The 16,098-nt window shown below is 58.4% G+C and overlaps 1 protein-coding gene across 2 annotated transcripts in view; it reads right to left on the bottom strand.

Moving 5' to 3' along the window:
• Pax7 (paired box 7) overlaps positions 1-15,871 on the bottom strand; it is a 93,991-nt gene extending 78,120 nt beyond the window's left edge. The window contains exons 1-4 of one of the 2 annotated variants that reach the window (XM_021631239.2): positions 15,708-15,871; positions 13,085-13,320; positions 12,440-12,569; positions 11,505-11,639 (exon numbers count right to left, since the gene is read on the bottom strand). In XM_021631239.2, coding sequence (XP_021486914.1) covers positions 11,505-11,639; positions 12,440-12,569; positions 13,085-13,320; positions 15,708-15,792 — 586 coding nt within the window. In that variant the 5' untranslated portion in view covers positions 15,793-15,871. The remainder of the gene's footprint in view (positions 1-11,504; positions 11,640-12,439; positions 12,570-13,084; positions 13,321-15,707) is intronic. The other variant, XM_021631245.2, reaches the window with a different exon arrangement.
• Between the last annotated feature and the right edge of the window lie 227 nt (positions 15,872-16,098).

Here is a 16,098-nt window from a genome sequence, read left to right as displayed (position 1 = left end):
AGTCAAGGACATTAGGGTCTAGCAGACCGAGACGAGAGCCCTCCTCCGCACCAACCACTTCTTGGACCGACCACCTCCCTCTGCCTCAGTTTCTCCCTCTATGAAGTATGCCACAGTCAACACAACGAGTCTGTAGAGATGAGAAGGTGGCCAATTTTACCCCATGCTCTCCGAATACCCAGTCCTCTGCCCTGCTTATCTTGCTCCTTTATCCATAAACCGGGTGGCTCATTCCTGTCACTTTTTTGAATTTGCATTGTGAGATGATGAGCTCAGGGCTTGTCCAAGTTTGTGCCCTCCTGGTCTGAAGAGGAACCCCCAGGTGGGCAGTGCAGAGGGGACTCAGGGATTGAGTGCCCACTCCCTCCATCATCAGCAGGGCGGTCCCTCCCACATCTCCACAAATCCGAATCCGAATTCTCTGCTCTCCACTCCCACCCACATTTCCCCCGGCTTCTGGGTCACAGGATGGACCTTTACACCCTCCACAACATTCTCTGCCAGTCCATCAGTCCCCAGCTGAAATCCTTCCGCGGCTCCCCGCCGCCCTCGGAATAAGCCCTCAGTTGAAGCTTTTTAGGAACCTATTACTTGGACCCGGGAGGGTCCTCCCCAGCATAGTCCACCATGACAAGCTTTGTCACTTATGATGAAATGAATGGTTGAAGAGTACCATGCCTGGCATATCATGCTAGGCAGGGGCCACATGTACTCTGCCTCAAGGGGACCCTGGGAAAGGATGCAATGCAATGGTCCAAGGTCCTAGTGGAGGGTCTCTGCCTTAAAGGAAGCCTGGGAGGAGGAAAGGCTGCTGGGAGAACTGGGGGTGATATTTACCTAGCCTGCGGTGGTTTGCTCTGAGTTTGTACGGTGACATCTTTTTCTCTTCCCAGAAGCCTCTGATACCTATGCCCATCTGCCATTCGTCAAGAGTACATGGAGTCTCGGGAAAACCTTACCCTGAGTTAGCAGGATCTTTCAGGTTCTACCATCCTTGTTCTTATCCTCCCTAAACTCCCAGGAGGGCTTCAACCACCTCTCTTTCAGCATCTGACAGCCAAGGAGGCCACTGTTCAGGTGACTTCTGCTCACAAAGGAGGGACATTCCAGGGGCAGAGCAGTGGAGGCCATCACCACCACCACCAGCAGCAGCCCCCTCACCCAGCAAGCCAAGGTCTAGAGTGGTGGGGCTCACTGACCTAGGCCCTCCGTGGCTAGCCTGGACAATCACCCAATAAGCAGCTCAGCAGAGTGATCCCTGTACCCCGTACCCTAGGCTATCTGCCCTGGTTTTGTTGGGGGTTTTGTGGCCTGCCACCCCTTTCCCTCCCTTTGGTTGCCCCACGTGTGCAGGACTCTTGACTTCATCCACTAAGTCAACAGATCAGCTCACAGGCTGCCTTCCCCTCGCTCCCCCTCGCCCCCCCCCCCGTTTTCTCCTCGGGATAATGGGGTCTCTTTGTAGCCTAATCAGCCTCCTGAGGGGCCGGGAGGCCGGGAGCGCTTCCCCGGCAGCCATCGGTGGAAATGAAAGCAAGATTAGGCCAGGCCCTGGCCCACACCACAGCAAAGCGCCACCAGGCATTCGCTGCTTCAAAGCCCCTTGGGGGTTTGGTTACTTTATTTCTAAAGTTGTTTGTATTTCTAAAGTGGCCATTGAGGCGAGAGTGGGCAGACTGAGGGGAGGAGCAGCCAGGGCTTCTCTCCAGCAAGGGACTCCCCGCAAGGCTCGGGATCTTCCCCGCTACCCGTCTCCTCTTTCCTCCAGCCAGGTGCCTTTCCTCCGCCCTGATCAGGTGAGGAAACTGAGGCCCTGGCTGGCTGGCTGGGAGATCACTGTTGCTGCAAGGCTCCCTGCCAGGAGCTGGGCTTCAGGATCTGAACCCACCAAAAAGCGGAGAGGGAAAAGTGAGTCTTTTTTGGGGTGGGGTGGGGTGGGGTGGGGAGCAGAGCAAAAGCCCATTTGTAGCCTGGCTGAGGCCACTCTCTGATGAGACTTCAGTGCAGCCCCAACAGGTTCCGGAAGGGAAAGTCTCAACCGGAACACATTGAGACCCGCCCACTTTTCAGGAACGTTCCAGAGACTCTACCCTTACAGTCCTGCTGGAGCCCCACTAATAAATGCGTGAAAGATGGGGATTCTGTGGTAACCCATACTCTTCTCCATCCCTGACAAAAGAGTGGGGTGCATTCCCACTTCCGTTCATTCTCCGACAGCAGGAGGAAGAGGAAAGGGTCAGAGGGCTCAAAAGCAGAAGCTGAGGTACCTTATAGCTGGGGCCCTCGCTCCTCCACTGGAGTTTTTGGGCCCTGCAAAGGGCAAATCCAGGAAGTTCTGTTGAAGGAAATTACAAGAATGGCGGGGGGGGGGGGTTGTCAGCGGCCTGGGGAGGAGCCTGAGTACACCACTCTCTTGGTTCTGTGATCAACAAGGCAGGAGATGGGGGCGCTTCTGGAAGCTTCCTTCAGGAAATCGAGGATCCAAAACTCTCCTTCAAACTCCCTCTAATCCCTATCAGCCCCAAAACGTGCCTAGGAAGCTAACTCCAGCTTTGGTTTTCCTGTCTACACGGCACGTATAAAACCAGGGAAGCTTGAACCCAGATCCCCCCACCCCCAGTCTCCACACCACACGCCCCAACTCCTTCCCATACCCCCACAGAACACCTCTGGAAGGCGGGGCTCCACTCTCCCAGTCACCTAAAGATCTGCGGTCAGAAATTAAACCCACATCCGGAGGCGTGGCTGGTCACCTGTCCTGCCGGCGGAGGCTGGGGACCTTGTGGAGGAACTCCCAGAAAGGTCCCAGACCACTTGCCAGGGCTTCCCTCAGAAGGACCCCGGAAAAGTTCAGGTTAGAGTTTCTGAAGCTACGTCTCTTGTCCCCACCCCCTTTCTGTCCGGCCAGGGCTTCTCTGATGTCAGGTCTTTTGGCCCCTCAGACAAAGGGCTCAGTGAAGGCGAGAGACTCTGCCTTCCCTCTACCACTGCCTTGAACCCTCAGTGCTGGGAAGCCAGGCAGCGGATGCCTGGGACTCCAAAGGTCAGCTTGGGGGCCGCCTGCTACTTCCACTGGCAACCCCAAGCCCGCCCCGCTGTACGCTCCCAAGCAGACCTGAATGCGCTCACTCGCTATTCACAAATACCTGCGAGCGCGAGCACACACACACACACACACACACACACACACACACACACACCACTCCCAGAGACCCAGGTGAACACACACACACTGGGGGCCGGGGAGGGAAGAAGTCTGTTTATTGGGGCTAGTGTCTGTTCCCACAACCGGGATCAGAACTTCTTGATGGCAGGGACGGTCCTGATATCTGACATATTATTTGGGCACTGCACGCTGTACCTGGCACCTCCCATATTTTCAACAACATTCTAAGAAGAGATGAACAGATTCATGGGTATTTACTTCTCAGGGCGAGACTTTCTCTCCTTCCCTTTCTCTCTCTCTCTTCCTCTTTCTTTCGTTCTTTCGTTCTTTCCTTTCTTTCTCTTTAGTGATATGGGATGAAAGAGGACAGCACACATGCGCTTATCTCTGAAGGGACCAGTGAGATGGCTCAGCCAGGAAAGGCGCTGCACTTCAAGCCAGAGGACTTGAGTTCCACACCAGGATCCACATGACTAAGGAAAGAACTCCTGCAAGTTGTCCTCTGACCTACACAGGTGCAAACTCAACCCCAAACAATAGACAGATAGACAGATATAGTTAGAGGTGTGTGTGTGTTTAAAGTCTAGGAAAGCGCCCTTCCAACCCACAGCTGGGAGGCCGCCCCAGTTTTGGAATCAGACTAGAGACTACTTGTGTCTTGGGTCCTTTGAGGGCTTTGGAACGAGAGAAGGAGCAGCGAGGCCAGACAGCTGGCTCTCACCTCCCATGGGTCCCCCACCCCTTCGTTGAAATCTTTTCGTCCAGGGCTCCTCTGGGGAAGCGCGGTCCCTTTAGAGAATACCGGCTGTGGAGGAGCGAGCAGCGAGTGACTTCAAGAAGCAGAGTCACCTCTCCACACAGTATCTCAAATTCTGCCCCTGCAGACCCAGGCCAAGGGTTGGGCTTTCTGTTGGTTGCTTTTGTTCAGCTTTTACCTGACTTTCATACGGGTCCAGAATCCCATCCAAAGGATAGGAATCTTGGTGTAAATCTCTGTCCATGAAAAATCGAGGCCCAGAGATACTTCTCCACGCGTGCCAAATTACAAGGCTAGCGTGCTGGGGCCTGGGGCCTGGGGACCGGTGCACTCTATCCCTCCCTGGTCCTCTGGGTCGCTCGCCCGGGCGAAGGATGGCCGCGAACACTCAGCCGCGGAGAACCGGTGGGAGGAACGGGACCACGAGGAAGCACAAAGCCTCCTCGCTCGCCAGGAGCAGTCTCTCTGCTCTCCTTCCAGTGTTCCCGGCCCCCCATCCCCTGCCTCCCAGGCTGAACCCTGGAGCCGCTGGAGTGCGAGCTGTTGCTTCCCAGAGCCGGACCCTTCGCCGCGGGACAGTAAGGCGGGAAAGAGCGAACCACGCACCCGGCTGGAGGGGAGATCGCGCACCGCGGCGCCCCTGGCCGAGACCCAGCGCCGGGTCACCGCGAGCCGCCGGGGTCCTCGCCCCACCCGCCCGGCGCGCTCGCCTCTAATTAAGCGGCTGGGGAGCCGGCGGGGCCGCTCGGTAATACGATGAGCCGCCTTTGTACTGGTTGTCACCCAGCGCGGAGCATCAAAAGCCCCGCGCCCCGCCGCCCGGCCCCGCCAGCTCTGCAGCCGGTGGCGCTGGCGGTCCAGGGCAGGCCCTCGGCCACTGCGCCCCTTTGTCTTTCCCGCCGCCGTCCTGCGCGCCCCTCCGCCTTCCCCGGGCCCCGCGCGGCGGCCCACACTCCACCCCGCCCGGTCTTCTCTCCTGCGCGGTCCTCCACGCTCGCGCCTTTTTTTTTTTTTTTCTTCAGACCTCCTCTCCGACTTTCTCACCCCCCTCGGATGCAGCTCCCCATCCCCACCGACCACCCCTACCGCTGCCTGCCTCTCCGCTCTGACTCGGGCCTCCAGCGCTTCCAGGGCCTGGAGAACCGAGCCAGCGAGCTGACCCCAGACCTCGGGCGCGCTGGGCCACTTCACGGCAGCAGAGGACTGCCAGGGACCTGCGGCGGCCCCCTGGCCCCTGGAAACCCGCCCGAGCTCAACTCAGCGGCCGCACCAGAGGACCAGACAAACTCCCTGGGGGCCGTTCGGAACTGGATTCGGGGCTCACACAAATTTCCCCTCAGCCCTTCCGAGGGTGATGGGATCTGTCGGGAGCTTTCCCCCCTCCACCGGGGCTTAAGTTGACCCCGCCTTCGCGGCTCTCCCCCCCCCACACCCTTCCCTTTGGCCCCCGCCTCCCCTTTGCCCTCGACCCCTTCTCTTCCTCCTGCAGGCCCCTCCCCTTCGCTTGTTGAATGCCCCCCTCCCTCCCCGCACCTCCCTCCCTCTCTCCCTCCCCTAAGCCCCTTTCCCCCCTGCGCGTCCCGGCTTCGCCTCTCCTCTCCGCAGCCCCACTTTGTTTGAAGTTAAGGAGAGAGCTAGCTACAAATGGCGCGGCTTCCTCCTTAGGTCGCCGCCGTTCTGCCTTGATTAGATTTGGGAAGGAGAGTTTCCTCCCTCCCCCGACCTGACCCCATTGGGGCCAGTCCCAACCGAGCGGGTCACACAGCGCTGACCCCATTTCCACCCCCTCCCCACGTTCAGCGGGAGTTAGGGGTAGGGAATAAGGGAGGGAGGGCCCAGGGTAACAAAAACTTAGGGGGCACCTCAGTCTTCCAATCACCTTGGGTCCCCAACTGGGTTTCCTAATTACCCCATTAGCGGAGTGGGAGGGGAAGCGGCTATTTTTCAGGAATTCCCGGAATGCTCCCCCCCCTTAGTCAGGCCTCCTTGGCCCCAAAGAGAGCCTTCCCTTTGGGGTTGCAAAGCGGGAGCCCTCCTCACAAGCCGATTGTCTTCTGAGGCTGTTAGTTTGTGGGTTTATAACCTTAGACGCCCTTACCTGGAGCTGCGGACAGGGGCCGCCTTAACTTTTGTTGATGGCCAGAGACTAACCACAACTTTACAAAGAACAGCGCCTTTTGGCCGGGCCCTCTCTGTGCCTCATAGGATACAGACTTGGGATGTAATGCGCCACCACCGTTCTCAGAAAGAGTCTCCTTAATAAAAATAAAAGTCCCCCCCCCCATCACCTCGCTGCCTCGTTGTCCCTGTTACGCGTGCCTTAAAAGCCTCCCATGTAAATTCCACTCAAAAAATTTGGAAAGCTGTGAAAGGGGAGGGGTGGCGGGTGGGGGAGGTTAATCCCGGTTTAACGCTCCCGCGTCGCAGACTCAGGACCAGGGTCGGCCCGATTGCCTTATCGCCTCCCCACATTTGAGACGCCCATATTTTACCCAGCCAAATAGCTTGGAGAGCAGCGCAGACGGCTGCCGTGGTCGCGCCTCAGGAAAATGTGTTATTAATATCTAAATAACTTCCCAACACTGTCTGCTAAATCTCCCTTCACCGTTCCAAATGATGAATTCGTTTGAAGTCTTCCCCCAGCCTCGTCTTTTCAATGTGTGTGTGTGTGTGTGTGTGCCTCTCTCTCTCTCTCTCTCTCTCTCTCTCTCTCTTCTCCCTTCTTCTTAGCCAGGCTTATTTCAGACTGGTAAATATCTAATTCCTCTAACGGCCGCTCGGTGCACGCGAATCTTTTAGGTACAGAGTCCTTGAAACGGCCGCCGCTCGGCGGGTGCGTGCCCGGAGGTGAACACGGAACGCGCGCGTCCGCTCAGCGGGGGACCCCACTTGCTAGGCTCCCGGCAACTTCTGTAGGCCCGGGCCTCCCCTCCCCCTGGCTCGCCCCGGGGCCCCGGCTCCGGCACCCCCAGCGTCCCCGCGGCATCCCCGTTCTCCGGGCCCCGCGGCCCGCGGCGGCCCTGCGCGGCTCCCGCGCTCGGCCCTCGCCGGCTTTCTTGTTTGATAAAGTTTTGTTTTTCTGAACGCCTCCTGTTAGATTATGCTCCTTCGCCGCCCCTCCCCAACCTTATCTCCTCCTGTCTCTTCTCTCCCGGCCCGTCACACCGGATTTAGGCGCCCGTTTATCTGCAGCGCGGTTTACGGACTTTATTTACCGCGGGATGCGGGGCGTGCGAGCGCGTGTTCGCCTTTGTAACAGTTACCGCCGCATTGTTGGGCCGCTGAGTCGCGGCTCCCTCCTCCTCACTCTCGTCTGGGGTTCCCGGGGGGGGGGAGATTGGGGGGAGGGAGTCTTGTCAGCTCAGTGTGGGCTCGCCCCCTCGCTAGGAGCTCCCCCCCCCCCCCGGGACCTTCCCGCGTCCCATCCCCCACCGGAGCGTGGGCCTCTCAGGGCCCCCTCCCACACTCGCTCTGCTCCCTTCACCGCCGTAGCGGAGCGCTGCCTAAAGCCGCGGAATTGCCCGACACCCCCTATCCTCCTCGGAGCCCCCATTATGCGAAGCTGATCCTCCTCTGAACAGACTCAAATCCCGCCTGGACTGTGTTTGATTAGATTGCCAACCCGGGGTAATCCTTTGATTTGGTGGAGTGTCAATTACCTTTCTCTAAACACACATTTACAGAGGAGGGAAGTTGTAGGTTTAAATGGGCGCAGATCGCCTCCCGATAAATGGCCGGTCTCGGTCCCTTCCCGGCCCAGCCCTCTTCTCCAGGGCCCCACCCTTCGCACCTACAGCCCCCCCCCCAACATCGACCCTTCCAGGTGTGAAGTCTCCGGAGGGGGAAAAACACTAAGAAAAAGTGTGGGCTGCGAGGAGCCCTAACCCCCCTTCCCCTATTCATTCGCTCCCCCGGAGCCTAATTAAATTTGGCAGGTCCTTGTACACACAATCAAAACAGCTTCCTCCGGTGCGGCAAACGACCGAAAACCGCATTAGCGGCCTTCGCCGCTGCCAAATTAAATTGTTTCCCACCTCCTTTTACAAGTGTCTAAAACCGACACTTCGGGCTCTCCCCTCCTCTCCATCCTTCCCCGTCACATCCCACTCCACACCTGTACCTTCAGCTTTCTTCAAATAGATCGAGGGGGGAAAACGCAAAGAAAACAAACCAAAGGCCCGAGCTGAGAGAGTGCTTGCCTGGCATGTGCAAGACCCGTCCAAGCCTCTCTGAGGAAAGATTAAATCCCGGGGCCCACTCTTTTCTTCTCCCTCGCCTTCCAGGGCCTTTCACGCTCCGAACTGTCTTCTCCCATCGGACTTGGGACACCCATGGGTAATTCCTGGTCACACAGGGAAACGACTTTTCGTTCCCCGGTTAACTTTTTGAATGTTTCATAGTAATTGTAACCCCACCGGACTTTGTACCCCAGGGACCAGTCAGTCCTATGCCTGAGGTGTGGAGCCTAGGCTTGGACCTGATCGCAGCCAGATGCCAGGGGCTTTGGCTGCCGGTGGTGGTATGACAGCCATTGTTACCTTGCTGTCTGTTTCTCTCTCCACCCTGCCTATCTCGGTGACTACAGGAGAATGTCCCAACCCTTCTTTGTATGCCCTTATCAGTTTCTTGGGCTAGGGTCTCTTCCTCTGCTTTTTCTGCTCGGATCTCTAGCAGGCCACCTCTCCCCATCCCCTGCCTCTTGGGGAGAAGGATGGAGGGGAGAGGCTCTACCCCACTAAAGGTACAAACTGCCCCCTTCCCTTCCCCAGGTAAGCCGAGCTCGGCCGCAGCCCCTATCGGCAGCAGTCCTGAGAATTCTCACAAGGAAAAATCCTAATAACTCAGTCTTAACTAGGATAAGAGGGAAAGAAGAAGAAGAAAAAAAAAAAAGCCCACAGTCTCATGAATATCAGCCCAAGGGAAGCAGGAGTGAGCCGTTCAGAGATGAAAGTGCGGAGAAATAAAAGCTCAATTTAATCTGCTTTAAAACCCTTCAACTTAACGTTTGTGCTTCAAACTCTGAGAGTGAAGACTGATTGGGGATAAATAGTTTCTTACCATGCCTGGAAGCTATTACACCCCTCTCCAACACTGCTTCCTATTCAGCAGCCTCAGTTTTCATTACCAGCTCTAATAAGTCTTAACATTATTAAACGCCAAGCGGACGATAGGAAGAAACGGACTCAGGGAGGGATCTCTCTTTAGTGCTTAAAGAGGCGCGCTCTTAAACCCCTCTTTGGTGGCTCCCCGCCACGAGAGGGGCGACCCTGGGAGAAAGCATTTGTCAAAAAGCAAGAAGCCAAAACAAAGTTGGTGCGTGTGTGTGTGTGTGTGTGTGTGTGTGTGTGTGTACGGCTCCCTTTGCCCTGCTCATGGTAGGGGCACCTCCCCTCTCTGGACTGCTGGCTGAAGGGGCTTTTCAGCATTAATTCGACTGTGAAACTGATGTCTAGAGTCTCAGAGAGAGATGGGAGGTCCCCACATGCCCGCCAGCCCACAGGCCAGGGTTCACGCTGGACACCAAATCTGCCCACAATGAAAACCCTTTCTTATTTGAACACCGCCGCCTCTCCACAATTGCAGACCCCTGCCCGCTAAAACCCCAGGCCTTCCTGACCAGAAGGCGCACTGGGTAGGCAGGCACACAGCCACCTGAAAGATGCAGGCACTCGCAAGAACATCCAGGGCTCCCGAGTGCCACTCATGCCCCACCGGCAACTCGAACCCCATCATCTGTCACAGGATACCAGCCCCCTGCGAGCCATTTCCATCTCACAGCTTTGCAGGTTCACACCTGTGTGCTCAGCTGTCCCCAGCTGCAAAGGCCAGACCTGGTTTCCAAACCCCTGGAGACTTAGAGCATTCTGACCCACTCCGGCGGGGAAAACCTCTCTCCAGCGAAGCCCCTGGTTCACTGTTCACTGTTTTTTAAGGCCTATGAGATCTCTTAGGTCAGCGGGCTCCCTCAAGACACAAGCCTCTTGCGTTTCACCACACGCTGAACTAGAAAGATCCCCCTTCATACACAAAGCACGAGCAACCTCCAAACCAACTCAAATAGCCCAACTGCTTCCTGGGGGTAACTCCTAGAGCTGTCTGGGGTGCAGTGAGAACCTCAAAAGGATTATTCAAATTCGGGACCCACCAGTAGTACTGTTTTTTTTTTTTTGTTGTTGTTGTTGTTTTTATAAAGACTCTAATTTGTCTTTCTGATAAACTGAGATAAACCCCGGGTCCCAGGAAGGAGTGCCACGGCTCTGGGCAGAAAGGCTGGTCAAGGTAGCGGCTACTTGGCAGAGTCGCGGCTGCCTCTCCGCAGCTCACTCAAGGCCCCCCAGGCAAGCCTGGCACAGCGGGGCACGAAGGCTGCTCTCCCGGCCTTTCTTCCCCGGCGCTTTTGTCCCCGGAGGAACAGCAGCTCCTCCCGGGCCCGGGCGGTGTCAACAGCCTGACAAGCGGCTGCCGCGGCCACCCCAGTCCTTCCCCGACTGCACTGAGCTGCAGGAGTTGGGCCCGGGTTTCCGGGTGTTGCCTTTAGAAGTGGGCTTTTGTCTTTGAAGTTCATCTTCAAGGTTGGGAGGCGCTCCTAAGAAATCAGAGAGTGACCCAGGCCTGGAGGTGCTGGGCAGGGACTCTGCAAAAACCTCCAGAGGAATCCTTGGACAGCCAGGGGTACTTTCTCCAGAGACACCTAACTTGCCTTTCAGCTTCATCCTGCCTTCCTGGCATGTGTGTTTCCGTCTCCTTCTTTTCCCGGGTCAGTCTTTGTGACTCTGCAGTCTTCCTTTCCCCCCTCCCCCCACTAAACCCCACTTCCACACAGACAAGAAAACTTCCGCGGGAGGGGCGACGGAAACAGAAACGCGTCTCGGGAAAGCCGGGGCGCGGGCGTTCGAGAGAGAAACCCCGGCCTCAGCCGCTCCGGAGAGGAAGCTGAGCGCCGGAGCGAGCGCAGGGAAGCCTAGCTACGGTCCGGCAGAGGGTGTGGGGCGCCTGACCCCGAATCCCCCGACCCTTGGCATCTGGGAACTTGGCCTCCAGCCTCCGCCACGGCAGCGCGTGCCAAGAGGAGAGCACCCGGGAGCCCTCACTCCTCCCCGGCCACGCGGGGCTGAGAGGCGGCCCGCGCAGCCCGCGCTAATTTTTATTGATTGCAGAGGCCAGTCAGCTGTCAGGCGGGGTTTCAAGGGACCGTTTAGAAATCGTGTGCGGGTCTAGTTAACAAATTCATTTAGGGAGCCCCGGGCGGGCTCCTCCTTCCTCACCCTCCTCCTGTCCTCTCTCCCCCCCCCCCACCCGCACGCTTGCCCAAGTTTTCTAGAAATCATTGATCGACGCCCAGACGCCAGCTTCGGAGGATGCGCAGGGGTAACAGCTGAGCCGCCCTACCCCGGTGGTGGTACCCGCCAGGGCCACCCCCCAAGGCTGGGGCGGGGGAACGGACGCGCCGCCGCGCACCTAAAGCCTTTCCAAACCCAGGCCGCCGGCCGGCGGGGCGACCGTCCTGGCCGCGGCAGAGGTCAGTCCGCACCAGCCAGTGCCGGGAGACGCGGTCGCCGAGCGAGCGCGGCTGGTTCCTACCTTTGTCGCCCAGGATGCCGTCGATGCTGTGTTTGGCTTTCTTCTCGCCGTCGTCCTCCTTCTTGTCCCCTTCCTCATCGTCCTCCTTCTTCCCGAACTTGATTCTGAGCACTCGGCTAATCGAACTCACTAAACCTCAGAAATGAAAGGCAAAAGAGAGAGTATAAATTGTTGGGGCAGGGAAGCGAGGGCGGGGCAGAGGTCAGGCAGCCCCCAGGCAGACCCCTCGCACCCAAGCATGTCAGGCTCGCATTTGCCCCAGCGCGGCCCAAGAGACCTCGGTCGCTCCTGGGGCACGTAGGTAACGTCCAGGTAAGCCTGCAGGGGCGACCACGCAGTGCCTCTCAGTGTGCATCGCATCTTTGTGCACCCCACTCACAACAAGCCCACGGCCCCAGTGCTACCCAGAGAGCCCCGGCCTCGATGCAGCCATGCAGGTGTGCCCTGGCCTTGCACGCCTGCACACAGGCGTCTGTCCAGCTAGACGCAAGTCAGGTAACTTTCCCGTCCTCACAGCACAGGACCGTGTCCCGCAGTCTGGGGCCGGAGCCTCCTCACAGAGGTGCTGGCGGAGGAGTGGGGGAGTCCAGGGACTCCAGCCCCCCAGGACCAGGTCTCTCTTTCTCCAGATCACTTTCCCCAAAGCTCAAGGGAACCCCAGCCTCAAGGTTAAATTCCTTTCTAGTCCTCTCCAGTGTATCCCTACCTCTCTTCCTCTCTCCTTTCTTCCCATTTGCCTTCCTTCTTCAGACTTCTCCTTTTCCATCTTTCTCTTCCTCCCTTTCTTCCCTTCTGCTTTTGATTCACCTCTAGGCTGAACTTTTCCTCCCAAGTGCCTGTCACAGATCTATGCCCTTCCTCTGTCCACCCTTCTGTCCACCCCTCGGAACCCGCAGACAGACTCCTGGCCAGCCTTGGCTCAGCTGCCTTCTCACCTGAGGGCACTGTGCTGCGGTCACAGTGGCCATCCTTGAGGAGCCGGTCCCGGATTTCCCAGCTGAACATCCCGGGGTTCTCCCTCTTGTACTCCTCAATCTTTTTCTCCACGTCTGGAGTCGCCACCTGCTTCATAGGTGGAGGTGGGAGAGCAGGAATGGAGAGATGGGATGGGGGAAGGGAAACAGTTTTAGTATCAACCTCCCAAAAGCTGCCAGCCAGGCTGGCCTTTCCGGTGGTGGCCGTGCCCTTCGTCCTAAGATGGGCTTTTAGCTTTTCAAGGTTCCCAGGATGGCATGATGGGGGCAGGGACAAGTAACAAAATAAAATATAATTCCTAACCCTGTTGTCCCCCCACCACCACCTCGGGCAACACGGGGGTGGAGGGCAGATGTGGGGACATTCCAGTGAGGGATTATCAGCTTCAAAGTCTTGGGCAGTCTGAAGCTCAGCTAGTCCATCCTTCAAATTTTCGAATAATGGGACACTATCTGAGAGCTAAGAACAAGCTCCGACTGTCCTTTCCAGGGAAAGCTTCCAGATACCCAGGGCGGCTGGGTGGCACGGGCTCAGGAGAGAGGTGACAGCCGAGGTCCTGATACTAGGGGAGGCCTGCTGCCAGCCTCAGAGGCAAAGACACTCACTCTGGGTTTGCTGCCGCCGATAGCCCCGGGCCGGATGGAGCCAGTCTCCTGGTACCGGCACAGAATCTTGGAGACACAGCCGTGGGAGACACGGAGCTGACGGGAGATGACGCAAGGCCGGATGCCGTGGTGGGCCATTTCCACTATCTTGTGGCGGATGTGGTTCGGCAGGGGTCTCCCGTTGATGAAGACCCCACCAAGCTGATTGACCCGGCCTTGGCCAAGAGGGGTGGACACTGGAGGAGGGAGGGAAGACGGTGAGCGAGAGTCAGAGGAGGAGAACAGCACCCTCTGACCCCAGACCCCCCCCCAACAGCTACTCTCCAAGGTCTTCCTGAAGTCCTGGGAGGCTTCTACAGGGCAAAAGGAGTCCTGGCTTCAGAGCCTTTGGTTGTTTGCCCCCCAAAGTCACCCTACACTGCAGGAAGTGAAGATACACCTTTGGGCGATATGAATCCCTGAAGAGACAGAGAGTGGAGCCTGGTGGAGAATAGAGATCCTAGGGGCAGCTGCAAATGACCCCCTGGCTTGAAGTCACAGGCCTGTTGCCTCTGGAAGAGCCTGACAGCTCGAGAGAGGTAGCCCAGCAGGTCGGTCCTACAATCCTGGCGGCGGACTCAACTGTTTGGCCGGTTAGTTAAGAGGCCACTTGACTCCCAGCGTTCCCAGCTCCAGTTAGAGCGGCCAGGGCTGCGGGACTGAGTCCGCACAGCTTAAGGTTTGGTGACATGAAGCCGGCAGTGCAGCACAGACATCCCTTAGTGGGTTCCCCTTGCTCCCAAACACCCTCAAAGTTCTCATTTTGTTTGGGGACAAACTGGGGGCATGCTCAGCAGGGGCCACAAGCTCCAACTTGGTCTCAGAAATGCAGTAACCGTGGCGGCGGCAGTCCTTGCCGGAATGAAGCTGGGTCACAGTGTGTATGTGTGTGTGTGTGTGTGTGTGTGTGTGTACCAGGAAGATGGCCATACCTGGCGTGTTCTGGGGGAGAGGAGAACTTAGGCAGTCCTTAATGCAAAGTCTACACAGTTTTCTCACAGAAGGTTGTGGTGTGGGGGGGAACCCGGTGCACTAATCCGGCCTCGATCCCCCCAATTTGGGGACTCGCGGCTGCAGAGATCTGAAAGATTACACCGATTTCACAGCGGCCCAAGCGGAGGAAGCACACAGAATAATTGGAAAGGAGGAGGCTTGAGGAGGCTCGGGCTGCAGAGCTGTTCCTGCCGCCCCCCTCCTCACTCTCCCGCTCCACACCCCCCACCACCAATTTTTCTTTGTAAAAGTAGCTATCCGAAGCCACCCTCGGATTTAATCAGGAATCGTGCGTCGCCAAGCCAGAGTCACTCGGTCTCCGCGGCGGGGTACGCCATTAGCGCTGGAGAGCTCTCGAACGCCTAACTTTATATTCAAGAGGCTCTTTAGCGACCGGCTCTCGGCTCTCCTCAGTATTCTGCGTCATGTTGGGCAAATATTGTCCTAATCCTTCGCGCGTCCTCAGCCGCCTGTTTTGCTTGCATTCGTTCCGGGAGAGGACTCCGGCAAATCCCCGGCTGCGGCGTCTCCCGCCTGCGTGGCCGCTCGCGCGCACTTGATCACGCAGCCCGCTCTCTTCGCCTCTGTCTAATTCGGGGACCCGGCGGCTTCTCGCCGCCCGAGGGGGGCCTCCCTCCCCAGATCCGCAGGCTGCCAGACCGCCCCTTCTCGCCTGCTCTCCCCATCCCTCCCGCAGCCGCCAGCCGGGCCCACACAATGACAAGAGGGGCGACTAAAAAAATAAAATAAAATAAAATAAAATAAAATCTGCGCGCCGTGGTGACGTCCCGGGGCTGCCTGACCCGGGGAAGCCAGAGGACCCCTCCGCGGCTGGCAGAGAGTCTCCCGTCGGTTTAAATGCAAGTGGGGGCGGGGGTGGCGCAGGGGGCCCTGTCTCCTCTCCGGGCCCGGCCGCCACCGGCTGTCCCCTCCACACCCCCGAGCGGCCGGAGAATTTGGCCGACCGTTTCAGGGCCGAAACAGTCCCCCCGGAACGGACGGCGCTGGACCTTTTCTCGGTGTCGAGTTGCTCTCGCGGGACGTTTGCAGACTTTAGAAATCGGAGCGAAAAGTTGTGTCTGGGGCTTTTTTGTTTTTGCGGGGAAATACGGTTCTATGTGTTTATCATTTCCAGTTAGTTTGTTTCCGGGCCGAAAAGCAAGCAAACAAACAAACGAACAAACAAACGAACAAACAAACAAGCGAGGTGGTAAGTTGCCCCGGAGGAGGCGGACAGTTGGGCGAAGTGGGACGAGAGCCTCGCTTGTTTGCGTTTCGAAATAAAAGGGGTTGGGACCCCATCGCGGGGACCGGGGACCGATCGAGTCACAGCCGGGGAGGCGAGCCGGCGGCGCGGCGCAGAGCCCCGGGAGCTCCGCGGTGGCCCGGGAGAGCGGGGGACAGTGGGGTTCCCCGGGACGCAGACCGGGGCGGACGCGGACCCCGGGGCAGCCGCAGCTCGCGGGGAAAGCCCGGGCCCCGGTGACCCGCCGCTCGGCGGGGAAAGTTCCCAGGGCGCGCGCGGAGCCCGGGAGGACCCGCCCCGACCTCCCCGGGGCGCCCCGCGAAGGCCCCCCGGGCGCGCTCTTACCTTCCAGGGGGAAGCCGGTGCGCGGGTAGTTCTGGCCCGGGCCGGGTCTCATCATCCTGGGCACCGCGCCGGGCAGCGCCGCCATGCCTGCGCACGCACGCCGCGGACGACTCCGGAGTCGGCTGCAGGGACCTCGGCGTCTCTCCCTCTCACCCCTGCTGCGATCCTCCTCTCCTCCTCTCCTTCTCCTCCTCCTCCTCTTCCTCCCCCCCCCCCGCCCTACTCTCTTCCCCCTCCCTTCTGCACACTCCCCCCCACCCGGCTGCAGACGCGCCCCTTCCAGAAGCTGGGCGGGGGTGGGGGGTGAGATGGAGGTGCGGAGGGGAGGGGGGAGTGGAAGGTGGCGACGGGGAAGTTCAAACAAACAAACACGCCAACCCCAAGTCCGCCT

The sequence above is a fragment of the Meriones unguiculatus genome, chromosome 3, assembly GCF_030254825.1.
Source record: "Meriones unguiculatus strain TT.TT164.6M chromosome 3, Bangor_MerUng_6.1, whole genome shotgun sequence".
NCBI classification, from domain to species: domain Eukaryota; kingdom Metazoa; phylum Chordata; class Mammalia; order Rodentia; family Muridae; genus Meriones; species Meriones unguiculatus.
The sequence above is the reverse complement of the archived record's forward strand: the minus strand, read 5'-3'. Positions and strand labels throughout refer to the sequence as shown.